Source organism: Salvia miltiorrhiza, chromosome 2, assembly GCF_028751815.1.
Source record: "Salvia miltiorrhiza cultivar Shanhuang (shh) chromosome 2, IMPLAD_Smil_shh, whole genome shotgun sequence".
In the NCBI taxonomy this organism is placed as follows: Eukaryota; Viridiplantae; Streptophyta; class Magnoliopsida; order Lamiales; family Lamiaceae; genus Salvia; species Salvia miltiorrhiza.
Genome location: NC_080388.1, coordinates 72,243,938 through 72,258,977, shown reverse-complemented (window position 1 = coordinate 72,258,977; position 15,040 = coordinate 72,243,938). Strand labels below are relative to the sequence as shown.

Below are 15,040 nucleotides of genomic sequence, written 5' to 3'. Positions count from 1 at the left end.
ATCATTAGGAAGCCCAATCTGCATATAAGAGCGAGGTTGATTTTAGTCTTTAGATTGTCAAGGTATAAAAGTCGCATCTATGTCAAATTTACAATTTTATTTGCGATTAACCTTAAATTTTCTTGACAATCAAGATTCTATCTTGCAAGTATTGGCGATAAATATTTTTGGTATTAAATCACATCATGAAAATGAAGCAGAAGTTTAACTCAAATCATGGAAGTTTAATAAAATTGCTTCGTTCTATTAATATTTGGAATGAACTCATACGTGCAAGGATCTCCACACCATTTTTAAAAAAAAATAAAAAATAAACAACCAACAATTGAACATTCAAATATATGTATGGAGAAATTGTGCGCGTCTCTTGGCCAAGCGATAAGAGGTTAATACCTAAGGCCAAAGGTCTTGAATTTGAGTCACGACAGAGTCTTTAAATTTTTTTATTTAATACTATTAATTTATCAAAAAAAAAAAAACGGAGAAATTTCACGGCACCCGTCATCCTTGCTATTGTTGTTTTCCTTGACCAACAAATTCAAATTATTATTATTCATAACAACACTTGACAACAACAAAGTTGCATCAAACCTTTACATACCCAACCAAATCAAACCTAGAATCCATTTATTTAAAACTTACAACTTGTGTGGAAATCCCAGATTTCAATCAAACAGAGGTACTATTAGGAATCCCTCTACCAGTCAACCCTTCCTCACTCGTAGGATACATCAACGTATAAGGCAGCTTCGTAGGCCCAACTCTATTCTTCCATCTCTCATCACCATTCATCTCCGTGATCCTCCTCTCCACCCCACCCAACACCTTCCCAAACCTCTCGAATGCCGCTAGCGCCTCCGCGTCCTTGGTCCACACCGGAGTGTCCCTCTGCCCGAGATACAGCTCGTCCGAGGAATGCCTCGACAGGAGCTCGATCAGGGCGACGCCCAGCAGCGTCTGCAGCCTCGCCGTGATGGTCTTCAAGAACACCCTGTCGGGGTCCGTCTTCAGCATCTCGTAGTCCTCGCTGCCGGCCTCGGGCATGAATTGCCGGCTCACCGTGGGGCGGTTGGGCATGTAGCCCGCGTAGGGGTACTGCCCGAAGTTGAGCGCCGCGTGCAGCGCGGACGCAACCCAGATGATGATGGTGCAGCTGTCGATGAGGTCCTTGCGGGTCTGCATTTTAGGCCACCACGGCGCGTCCTTCTTGTCGCCGTGCCCCTCCTCCCGGAGCTCCTTCCACCATGATTGTAGCTCAGTGTCGCCCTTCACAGCCTCGTCTGAGGGATAGTACAGGTTGCAGTAGTCATCCACCCACGAGTTGATGGCCGACCAGATTTGGAGGCCGTCCACTGCGTATGGATAGTCCTCCATCACCAGGCGGATTCCGTGTGGGGAGTTTGGATCTTCCACCGCCATGCCTCTGCAGAGTTTGAAGATACAAGATACATATCATATCATGAATTTGAATATTTCCATTTTTGGAAATGAAAGTGTTTGATACTACCTCTTGAGTAATTCAGTAGGGAGTGCCTGATCGGGGAAACTCCAGTCCTTGTATATGAAGGAAGAGAGCTCCATGGCGTATCGAGCAGGGAAGACGGTGGCCTCCAGAATCCCTCCGGCATTGATCAAGATTTGCCGCGCGAAAGCATTGATGTTCATCGTGTCGCGGAAGTGAGGATACAGAAGCTTATGAATGGGGTGCATCACGCTCAGTTGTCTGTTCGTTGCAATCACCACCGGCTCTATCACAGCATGTGTATGCAACCTGCAGTTAAACACTTTCTTTACTGCCAAAAACTTGTGTGCACAGTGCATCCGGATTATCAAGAAAGAAGAGTTGTTGAAGAAAAAGAAGCATTATTTTTGTTATCTCAGTTACCAATGGCTGATGAGCTGATGAACTCCAGAATCACTGACTCCAACATAGGCCTTGGCCAGCTGCCAAATCGAACCCTCAACGCCGTCTTGAGCAGGAGTGTACACCTGACTCACGGCACCGTGCTCATCCCCATCAGGATGAGGGAGGCTGAGCTCAATCGCCAACGGCCTCAAACTCCCGTCATTCTGCAAGAAAAGCAGAGTCCTTGTGGCGTACATTTTTGTGGTGGTGCTGTTGATCCTCCTCAGATACGGCATCAGTGAGTCGTGATGATTCAGTATGAACAGCCGGTTCGTCTCCAACGCCTGCAGATCAGAACCATTAGAAATTACTAAATTTGGCCCATCTTCTGCTTAAAAGACTTTATAAGGGGGAGGAGACCAACTTTACATATTGAAGCATGATCATTTACCATATCAATATGCAACAGACGAGAGTGGCTTTCAACATTAAATCATAAATGTATCTTCGCTGCAATTTGAATGATACAACCATACCTTTTCAACAGTGAGTCCATCCACTCCATTCTTGATATGATCCCACGTTATCTTGCTACCCTGGTTCCCATACATTTGAGGGTCAAGGCTGCTCTTCGGAGGAAACTCCTGCAAGTTCCACAACCTCCATGTTGAGACAACATTAAAAAGACATCATACGAAAGCAAGCACAATATCTACGAATTCAACAATACCTGCAGACGACTAATTATGACAGGGTTCATCCCTGCTACCATCTCTCTCGCGAATTCTTCATCAGTCCTCCACGCAGTCTTGTCCTCTGTCACAACATTTTTCACTAGTCAATCAACAAACTCTACTTGTGTCTGTATACGAACACGAACACGAACACGAACAGAGGGCATACCTTTGATGATATCGGGCATCGGGTACTTGAAGAGGCCCTCATCATCTCTAGGAAGAATCTCCTTGAGCAGCTCCAAAGGGACATTATCATATAAGTCCTTGAGCAGAGGGCCCTCCGGCAACTTGAACCCTCCCTCGTAGATTTGAAGCGCGTCTTCAAAGCTCTCAAACTCATTGCTGAGGCTGGCACATAAGTCTGTAAACTCAGGCAAGAGGAACTGGAAGATGGATTTAAGGCCATAACCAAGAAAATCAGACAGCTTCACATGCCCAAAACGCTCGTCTCTTGGAACGTAGATGTTCAAGCTCATAAGAATTGGGATCCTACTCTCAGTGTTGGGATCTGCACAACAAACACTAACTCCATCATCCCAAATACTAATCCATATTTTTACTGTACACAATAATACCCATTGAGAAAGTGTGAACCCCCAAAATAACAAAACAAATCTACTGTTTTATTGAAGGGAAAAAAATCACCAACTTTGGCCTTATTTTGGTGTTCGACACGTTCTATGAATTATTACATTACAATAATTTATGAAACATGTCAAAAATGTGATTTTTTTACCAAAATAAAGTTTGTATTTTGAGAACAACACTTCGAATATAAGTTAATTACCTGTCTTAGTAGGAGGTCTGCCTGTTCTTCCCCTACGAGGATACGGATAATCCGATGATCCACCGAGGACGGGTCGGGCGGAATCCTCGCCGCTATCCGGGTCGCCCAAATCATTGTAATAAGCGTAGTCATACACTCTGTCCCATTCCTGCAACTCTCCGCTCCCATCTCCACGCAAATGCAGCAGCTCCTCCTCTCTGTAGGGCACAAGTGGGGCCGGAGTTTGGCTGGGGAGATAGGCCTAATTAATCCACACCACCAAAAATCGATGAGATGAGCATCCTAGTAATTAGCAGAATTCACGATAACTGAAACGATCAGGTCACCTGATTGGCGAAGAAGACGCGGTCGGATTTGTACTTGTCGGAGGGGTAGACCCAGGAGTTGCAGACGAAGTGGATGGGGGCGTGCTCGTGGCCGGGGACGCCGTCGAGGGTTAGGGTTTTGAGGTAGAATTCGCTGTGGTGGGAGTTCTTGATGAGGAATGCGCCTGGGATTCCGATGTCTTCTTCCCAATCGAATGTGACGTCGTATGCTGAATCTTCAGGCTTCAGAGATGTGATTGTTGTGATCCAGCTCTCTAGCTCTGCTCCTTTTCCCACCTTCCCCTTCACCGCATTTCCTGCATTTTCAATTATTTTTTTTGGGTTAATGTATTTTTTTTTACTCAATTTCAAAATCACAACATAAATAAGATAAAATTATATAAAAATTATCCATTTTAAATGCGGATGGCATAGTTGCTCTTGATTAATAGATTTAAAGCTTCATTTCATTATTCAATATTTATAAAATATACACTGATACTCGGCATATTTTATTATTGCGAGTTGAGCAATTGAACATTAATAATAAAACATTGGTGGAAAATGTACCAATATACGACATAGAGGTAAAAAAAAAAAATCATAAATGAATACTTATAATTTATGTATTGTGTAAAAGATGGTATTTCTTGGAGTATTATTTTTTAAATGATTAAATACTATTTTCATCCTATTTTAATTATATCAAATTATAGTGTAATTTGTGTATGTGTGTTAGTCTAGCGGTAAGTGGTTAATGCCTATGACCTGAGGTCCTGGGTTCGAGTTCATCGTCGCGCGATCTTTAAATTTCTTATTTACTGTACTTATGTAACTTATCAAAAATAAAATTAAAATTTGACTGTAATTTGTTTATTTTATATCGTAATTTATGATCATAGAAAACTAAATAATAATCTAAAAAATATATGAAAATTTCATGATCACTATAGAAAACACATGGTTTACAGTAACTAGATTGAGATTGATAACAACTTCTATTAAACGCATTAAAATGACATGGAACCAATGAAAATGAAAGGCTAAAAAATTAATCAAACATCTCCCACTTTTTTTTTTTTTTTTTGAATTCCACATTGATCTTATTTTAAACCAATTTTACGTTAAATTACAAGAAATTATCCAAATTTATCGTCGGACAAATTTGGGTACTTAATTTAAGTCGAGTAGGACCACCAAATTTTAATGTGGTTTGACATCCATATATTTACGTTAAACATACCTAATTCCTATTATTTGTAGATAAATGTGTGTGATTTCTCATAGTTTGAGATATAATCGATTGAATTATGATATAATTTAAAGAATGGTGATAGCATGGGATTTTTTTTTTGCTATTTAGACAAAAAAAAAAAGTAATTCAATAGGTAATATTGTGAATAAACCCATAATCCAACAATCAAATGTATATATTTATTGTAGGAGATGAGTGTTTTCGAACATTCAAACTACTAGTAAAATAGCTTGGCTTTAACTTTTTATTTCATAACTATTATTGAAAAATCGCTCTGGATAAATGTATTTTGTTTAAGGGTGAGTTTGATGAGCACAGAGAATGAAAATTCGTTCAAGAATTTATTTGGCAAAAGGAAATTATTAGTATTTTTATTATTAGGAGACAGTATTAGTATTTGGTTTAGGGGGCCCTCTCTTTAATTGTTTTTAAATACAAAATTAAGTATCATTAAAGAACTAGAGTGGTTGCTTGCTCTAATTAATAAAACCCAACTCGGACTATAAATATACTAATATTAATTTATTTGATATTGATGGCGTCAGAAATTGATCCGGCAACTACTCTAATCCAAAATACTTACATAATTTCAACTTTATATTAATTAATTAATGGTTAGGTATTATTACTACGTGGTGCCTCAACTGCTGAATTGATTTAACCCACCACATGTTACAAATTGATACAACCATAACGAAATTAATTGTTGTTTTCATTAAGTATTGATTTATCTTTTATTTTATAGTAATACATTCTACAATTATAAAAATTATACTCCCTCGATCTCAAAAAACGTGAACATTTGTAAGTGACATGAATTTCAAGTAATGTTAGATAAAAATATATTGTGAGTAGAAAATAGATTCATTTTATAAAAAGTAGAGATAAAACGTAAAGAGATTGTGGTGAGGTAGTGTACAAAAATATAAATATTCACGTTTTTGTAAAATAGCCCAAATTGATAAGATGTTCATATTAGTAGTATTTTTTTGTTGTATTTTTTTTTTTCCTTTTAGGAAATATCTTTATGGAGCTAATTAAAGTTTATAGAAAGAGACGGTGACTCAAATCTCTTTATAAAGACGAATATATAAAGAGGGATGTATTTTTTATTTTTTATTTTTCCTTTTGGGAATATCTTTATGGAGCTAATTAAAGTTTATAGACAGAGACGATGACTTCAAATCTCTTTATAAAGACGAACATATAAAGAGTGATGTCTCTATATAAAAATACATATTGAATTAAGAGCCAAAAATTTACATTCGATAATGAAATGTTGGGTGAAGTTCGTAGTTAAATTTTGTCATAATTAATATTGTTTGACAAAAACACGTACAAGGGAAAAAAATTGAAATGTGTACTAAATTTCACCCCACACATTATAGACCGGAAAGAAAGTCATACATTGACGTTAATATATATATGTAAATAACCAAAATATATAATTATTGATAATACATTTTGAATTCGAATCACCACATCTAAAAATGAGAATGATTATTGATGAAATTATTAAAATGAGAACCATAATTATTATGAAAATAGACGATCATTTAGTCGAATCCACGCGATACATCCATCCAGCAAGATAATGTATTCATCGCAAATCGATCTCGGTGATGAAACAAATGATCATTTTCAATCATTCGAATTCAGATAGCACATTCATCCAACAAGATGATGTATTCACCGAGATGAGAATGATTATACGTGTACATACATGTAACACATAGCACACGATCGTTTTCAGTCATTCGATCATAAAAATTCGAATTCAGATAACACATTCATCCAGCGAGATGATGTATTCACCGAGATGAGAATGATTATACGTATATATACGTGTAACACATAACACACGTACGTACATATATAAGAGAGAGAGGGGGAGAGTAGAGAGAGAAAGCACCTGCGGAGTCAGAATGGTCGGAACTGATGAGATGCAGAGTAACGCTTTGACCGACGAGCTCGTGGAGACGATCGAGAATGGATGCCCCTAAATCGTTGAAGTCTAGAACATTCTTCTTCATCAACACCACTCTTCCTTTTATCTTCTTCTTCTCTTCCCCATTTTTCCCCGACAGCGTGTCTACTATGCCTTTCAACATCTCTCTCTCTCTCTCTCTAAATGATTAAATTGAATGTATGAATGAATGGAGACGACTATGGAGGGTGTATGTATTTATAGAGGCGCGACCACGTTTTCAATTTCTAGCTCATACACTCATCATTATCAAATGTAGTTAATAGTAACTCTCTAGTTTTTTTTCCATATGTAGCTACTGGTCTTCCTTCAACTTTTTTTTTTTGAGAGGAGTCTTCCTTCAACTTTATGCAGCTTTCATTCTCTACAATTGCTTATGGGCTACTTTTCTTTAATGTGATTATATTCTTCTCTTTACCACACGAATATATCAACGCAAAAACTTGGGTGAGACCGATCTCATCTATTACATGAGATCGGTTTTTACCAGGAGATTATAAATAAAAAGTATTCACAGTTTTACAAATAAAACGTGTTTATTTAGTGGTACGCTTCTTCACCTATTGTCTTTAATATTCCGGGTTTGATTTCTAGGAGCGATAATATATATATACCGTCCCAAACGAAATGTCCTATTTCTTTTCGGCACGGAGATTAAGAAATGTGTATAAAGTAGATAAAGTGGGTTGGTGGAAATTATTTAAATATTAAGTATAAAAAGAAAGTGTATTGCCAAAAAAGGAAACATGACATTTCGTTTGGGACAGCCCAAAAAGGAAAACAGTACATTTCGTTTGGGACAATATGACTTTTGTTTATATCAATTGTTACCTTTTTTTTTACGATAATCATTATTTGACTAAATAAATTAAAAGTATAAGTTCTCATGAATAAAAATAGTAATCGTTCTGAAAAAAAAAATACCAACCTTAACAAATTGATAAGTAATTTGACTAAATAAATTAAAAGTATAAGTTCTCGTGAATAAAAATAATAATCGTTCTGAAAAAAATACCAACCTTTAACAAATTGATAAGCAACGTGTGGTATGTGTGGCTGCTCGTTTCATTTGGGCCAAACTTATACTATGTTTGAGTAGTGTTTGACCTCTAAAAGTATTGGTCTCTAGTGACTTGTAAGTCTTATTTAAATATGAAGCCGATAAATTATTTGTCTCTAATGGCTTGCAAAGTCGTACAAAGAAATAATAGGACAATCTTGAAAGTTGTAATGATACTTTCATTCTATAAAAACAACCTTAAAAGAGAACCGATTTTGAAAAAGTGTAATCGAGCATGAAGAAAGAAACACATTTTAGGATAATGTTAAAATGAATAGGTAAATAAGTTAATATATTAAGAATAATATAATTATTTTTTGTGAATTTCTCAAAATAATATATATATGATTACCTTTACAAAATAGGAGTGATATAATTTAATAAAAGTGATTTAAGAAAATTTCTCATATTTTGTGTTTTAACTTTCAGCATTTTCTACAAAATAATCTCAACTTTCATTTCTATTAAAAACTATTATGTCATCAACTTTTGTTTTTTATTAAAAATCTTCCATTTTTTTTTAATATTTTTCATAAAATGTCCCGCTATGGAAAATCTGGCGACAGAATGAGGAGTCATATCGCTAGATACTTAGGTTGGCCGACGTCGTTTTGAATACAAAATACGTTTTGTAAGAAAAACTGAAAGTTGAGGACACATAACATAATTAATCCAATTTCTTGTTTAATACTTTGCAACCTAGAACATATAATTGAGAAGACTTTGCAAAACTAAAGTTGTAACTTAGGCATTCAAACTCGGATGAAGGAACATATTAAAAAGAACACTAAAGTTTTCTATTGTATAAACTAGCTAGGAATTAAGTTTAATCGTTGATTTTATATAACCTATGATTACAATGGTCTAATTCTTTATTCCAAAAGTAAATAGAAAACGAGGAGAATATAAAAAGATTCCTATCGTTTTTGTTTGAATTTTTTAATATATTTACAAAAGAAAAACGATCGATCGTGTCGTTTTCGTTTAATATTTAAAGATATTTATATTTTAGAAAGCATAAACTTGTACAACAAATACAGCTAGGTGCGATCGAGGATCTTTTCATAAATTTGACCAAACCTAATCTCAACTACCTTCTACATTAATAAACCTACATATATAAAACATACAGACAGGCAAATCTCTATGGTTATTCCTAAATTCGAGCTAAAGTAATTTTTTTTTATTAAATATATCGTCCCTTCAAAAAGGTTGTATTAATTAATTCGTATAATTTTTGCGTGTTTTAATACCCAACACAGTCTATATAATTGAATATCTCACAGAAAATGATTGACAAGAATAAGGATATGATTTTTCTTAACTAGATATTCAACATGAAGATGTAGATATTGATGTAAAGTGGAGCCATATCAGATTCTCGAAAAATGCTCAGTTTTTTTTCTTAATTATACAATTACCTATTGACTTCTTCCAACTTGTATAAGATTGACGAATATTGACAATGCTATTAGATGATGATGATGATGATGATGATTTATAAATGAAAATATATACTATATATTTAATTATATATATGCACGTTTAGTAAGTATTATTCATATGTCAACTGCTTCTCACTTTTTGAATTTTCAAATTAAAATTTCGAGCAATAAGAATTTGTTTGAAATCAAAAAGTTCGATAAATCGGTCAAATTTAGAGATAAATGTAATGGTAAAAAATCAAAAGAATGGATATCATATCTGACTGTTAATATTTGAAAATGGTGTTGTAATCACAATTTAGCATAAACCATATGCCTTTAAATTAAATGGAGTATATGTTATTTTAATTATGTCATGCATATTAATTACATAATTATATCCCAAATTATGCATTATGGTATAAAAGAAACATGAAATTATAAGATTTCAAAATAAAAATTTTAAATAATAATACCAATGAGGCCTTGCTCTAGTACCAAAGTTGATGCACACAAATAGTAGTCAAATACTATCTTTTGTGAGAGATAATTGATTATATTCAGATACCTCTTGTAATTAAAAAAAATTAAAATAAAAATAGTAGCAATAAAAAAAAAAAAAAAACTTGAACCACCGAACTGAAACTCGCCCGCAAACGGACATGATGCGGTTTGGTTAATTGATCTAGCATATTTTGTAAATATCTTTAATTCATTTGATCTAATTATTTTTCCTTATAATTTAACAAGCCGTTCATTAAAAAATTAATTAAACTATATTATAAACATTGTTAAATTCATGGCTAAATTAATAATAATAGTAATAATAATAAACAAATTCATACAAATTTTTGTAACTTTTGGCTACGAGGGGGAAAAGGTTGGATTCTACTAAAAAGATGAATAATCAAACCTTACTTTAATGCCGATTAATTGTGTTGGCTCTTGCCTGCACAGAATTCATTGCACTGCATACTCTACATGATTGGTAATAAGTTACAGTTGAAAAAAAAAAAAAAAAAAAAACTCCTAATACGATTAATTTTACTGTTTTATATTCTTATGATTAGTTTATATCTAGCTACAATCAATAATGCCATTATGTCATACTTTGTGTGAATTCCTAATTAGTTATCCTTGTAGCAACGAGGCTTAGTTCAAGTGGTAAAGTTGAGGCATCTAAAATTCTCTTTTATGAGAGATCTTGAGTTCAATTATGTCTGTGTGCAATATAATTTTTTCATCTTTATCTCGGTAGTAGTCCCGCCTGCGTGAGGTTTATAGAATAGATATCTCTTGAAATTCTTTAAAAAAAGATAGTTAACCTTTTAATTTGTAAATGTTTGCAACACAGAGATAAATAATGGAAAATATAGCAAATTAGCTTATATAATGGGCAATCTTTATAGCCTTTGGCACCCTCTATTAAGAATTTGATCAATCAGATCCCTCATATTTTTTTATTCCTCTGTAAGTTCGACCGCCTCTCTTCAAACCCTCCGCCATGGACCGCCACTGCGATCCGCCGCCCCTGCCGCCCAACCTCCGACACAAGAAGGCAAAAAATAAATTTAAAGATGGATAAATTTATAAAAAGTTTAACACTTGATATTTATTTAAATTATATATATATATATATATATATATATGTTTGCTATAAAAAAATATAATTGTAAGTACTCTTATATTATATTATATATTTATACATGGTCTTATAATTGGTTAATGAGTTAAACAACCAATGAATCTATAATATCGTTGTCATTTATGGACGGATCAAAATGATAATGATATTGTGAACAAATGTAATATTTATTTAAGAGAATTGGTTAATTGTATCTTTTCGTTCGCACAAATACTTGAAGTTCGTTGCAATTGTTAATATTGATAGGATTCACAAATGATGTATCGGTTGTACGTCATGTACAAGGATAATTTGTTTGGTTAAAATATGAAATCACAAATCAATAATTTAAGTCACCTTCAAAAATTATGACCACACTAACAATTTTGAGTAATTAATTATATGCAAATAAGCAACAAAAAAGTCCAATTTATAAAAGTTTGAACCCGACCCTGAGATTGAAATCATGATTGTGTCGAATCTGCTAATATTAAAAAAAATATATATTAAAAAAACAACTTTATTATTCATCTAAACAACACTCAAAATTTTATGAACTTAAAAAAAAAAATTAACAATCAAATAAATAAATAAATTTAAGAATCGTATCACGATATATTCGAATTCAAGATTTTTAATTTTAAACATTAACTATTCCAAAACGAGCAAACAATTTATTTTATTTTTGGGTTAAGGTGCAGATAAGCCCCTAAAGTGTAAGCCCTTATAGCGTATTACTCCCCTTACTAACTGTGTGTGCAACTTACCCCCTAAACTACCAAAAATCGCACATTTAAGCCCTCCCGCCCTGACACCGTAAGTCAACCCCGTTAGTCAATTTTTTTTTGTTTATTTTTAATTCTCGCAGCTCCAGCATTTGGAATTAGGGTACAACGCATATGTCATCGGAGTTCCGACGCACCTATCAAGCTTATCTAGTTTGGTGTATCTGGACATTTCCTCCGCCAATCTCTTAGACGATCTCCCGCCGGAGCTCGGGTGATTGGCGAAACTGGAGATGTTGTTTCTCTTCAAGAACAACCTCTCCGACTCGATCCTGGCGGCCTCTGGTCAGTTGCAGTCGTTGTGAGAACTAGATTTATTCTCCAATAATCTCTCCAGCGAAATCCCACCGATTTATCGGCACTGAAAGCCCTAACCAGATTATCCTTGATGAACAACAATTTAACGGGAGAAATTCCGCAAGGAATCGGCGAGCTCCCCGATTTGAAAATCTTGTCTCTATGGAACAATTCGCTTTCAGGAATTTTACCACAGAGTTTAGGTTACCATTTGCGATTGGAATGGCTCGACGTCTTCTCGAACTCGCTCACCGGTGCGATCCCTCTGAAGCTCTGCCGCGACAGCGCGCTTGGCGAAGCTGCTGCTATTTTCGAACTGATTTGTTGGGGAGATTCCTTCGTCTTTAGCCAAATGCGAAGCGTTATAGCGAGGTCGCGGAGTGCGTGAATTCCGGCGGTGAGATCATCGAGATAGGATCGGCGGGGACAGTGTACAAGGCGGAGATGGGCGGCGGTGAGATCATCGCCGTGAAGGTGTTGTGGGGGGATAATGCGAATAGCGAAGGAGTTGCGGTGGAGGCGGAGGTGTTGGGGAGCATTAGGTACCGCAACATAGTGAGGCTGCTGGGATGCTGCAGCAATGATACGTGGGCCCCGCAATTAGAATTTAAAAAAACAAACGTTGACTGACGGCGTTAACTTAGAGGGGCTTAAATGTGCGATTTTTTGTAGTTTAGGGGGTAAATTGCACACACAGTTAGTAAGGGGAGTAATACGCTATAAGGGGTTATACTTCAGGGGCTTATCTGCACCTTAACCCTTTATTTTTTTATATAAATTACAAAAGTAAATAAATCAATTTTAAAACTGCAACATGATAAACTTGGGTGTCTTGAGCATTAACCATCTACTATTACTTTTTTTTTTAATAAATTACATAAGTAAATAAAAAATTATAAAGATCGTGGGACGAAAAATTCGAATGCAAGATATTAGATCTTAGATATTCGCTAGTCCAATAGACGCACACCTAAGCTACTTTTATTACTAACGAAACTTGTCTGAAAGGAACTATGCATATTTGTACAGTAGATGGGGGGCCCAATGCGCAAGCAGGCAGACAGGTAGAGTGGTACTATACAATAAATACTATGGATATCAAATGCCTCCTCCTCCGTTCCAATTTAATCGGTTATATTTTTAACATCTCTACAAAATTTATTATTTAAATTAAATATTATTGTGGTTCACACATAATTATATCTCTTTCTATTTATATTTTATTTTCTTTCTCCTATTTTATTACACTATAAATTATCGTTTCTTAATATTCGTGTCCAAATCTTGTGATCTATTGAATTGAAATAGAGCGAATAGTATTTATTTTATATTTGGATCTTACTTTTAAACTTATGCAAATAAAGATTAAATTTTTTATTTTGCAATTTGGGATTTCCCCAATAACTTTCTCGTATACCTAAAAAATAACGTGAACACAATCGTGGACTGTCTTTTATTGTACATTTTATCATAAAATTGAAATCTACAATGCTTGAATTTTATTAAATATTAATTGTGTGCTTAATTTCGCAATACACGATATCATGTCGTCGTTTAGTCAATTCTCTATGTCGACGGATATTTTACATCATATTATTCCAAGAGATTGTTAATGACAGTAATCAATGCATATGTAGAGGCAACTAATTTTCATTTCCTGATAAAAAAAAAACTAATTTTCATTCGGATGGAACTCGATTTATTGTTATTATTATCATCGTTGTTAATTAGTACTATTATTAATTAATTAGGACATAGAGACATTATTATTATTTATTACCTAAGTTTGTGATTTTGATTTCACATGATAAACAGCTGTAATATATATATAGTATTTATAGAGCTAGGCCACCACGCAATCCTTCCATTTCCCAATCCCATGCTTTGTGAGGAAGCATGGAGTATTAAATAAGCACGACACAATTAGTTGCGAGTAATAAATTCCGACAATCTTTATCTCATCATATCCCTGCAAAATCCATTTATCCTTTTATTAATTTAAGAATATTTGCATTTGCATTTGCATTTTGCACAGTTGTATCTCGCAAGGGCATACTTAGAATAACAAATATTCTCTCCATTTTGGGTCGGATTAGATTGCTTTTACTCAAATTATATATATCAAAGAAATGGAGAAAAAAAAAACTTTATAAACTAATTAATTACCATAATAAATGCATACATATATACAATCATGGAGAGATTCAAATGAATTGGCATGCATCATATATAAAATATGAATTATTTTTGTTATTTAGACCGAGAAGATTTACAGTGGATTAATCACTTTAGATCATGAATAAATTTATAGTTTAGGATTCAAATCTTCAAGGTAGTGATTTTTTATTTTATTTTTAAATCATATTAATTTTTTACAACGAACTCATTAGTTTTCACAAAGTATTCAGGAGCTAGACTCATTTGAAGCACTCTCTATATAATTAATTACCAATTACGAAACTTCCTTTGTTCAAGAAAAGTGGTGCATTTTCATATACAAAATACTCCACTTTTCATGAACAGAGGGAGTTAAAGAAAGGTAAAATTGAATATATATATATATCATAATAATACTCTCAATTTTTGGAATATGCATTATAAAATAAGACATATTCTTTTAAAAAACATAATGCTTAAAAAATGGAGGGAATAGTAATTATGACCTGAGCCAACATACTTATAATAGGAGTTTTTCATTTATATTACGTTTCCAAATTGAACTTTTAGTGAGTAATTGATGTGAATTATTTTATTTTGTCTTTAAAATATATTTTGCATTTGTTTATATTTATTTATTAAATACATCGTTTAATTTTGATATTCGCAGTGAATTGCACGGATGGACATACTAGTTGAGTTAATTCCAGTATTAAAACTATATATTAGAATTCCTCGGTTGAGTTTGGAGTTTGGATTCATGAGATATCGCAGTT

At 34.0% G+C, this 15,040-nt stretch overlaps 2 protein-coding genes across 3 annotated transcripts in view; one reads left to right on the top strand and one right to left on the bottom strand.

Annotated features, from left to right (window-relative positions):
* LOC131008955 (uncharacterized) overlaps nucleotides 1–15,040 on the top strand; it is a 984,029-nt gene that overhangs the window by 90,638 nt on the left and 878,351 nt on the right. The gene's annotated exons all lie outside the window — the stretch shown is intronic.
* Nucleotides 520–7,384, bottom strand: LOC131008914 (probable linoleate 9S-lipoxygenase 5). The gene is made up of 9 exons (XM_057936030.1): nucleotides 6,843–7,384; nucleotides 3,697–3,992; nucleotides 3,371–3,611; nucleotides 2,750–3,091; nucleotides 2,577–2,662; nucleotides 2,383–2,490; nucleotides 1,886–2,190; nucleotides 1,508–1,771; nucleotides 520–1,423 (listed from the first exon to the last, which is right to left on the bottom strand). The coding sequence occupies exons 1-9, from the start codon at nucleotides 7,039–7,041 to the stop codon at nucleotides 670–672; spliced, it is 2,595 nt and encodes an 864-aa protein (XP_057792013.1). The 5' UTR covers nucleotides 7,042–7,384; the 3' UTR covers nucleotides 520–669.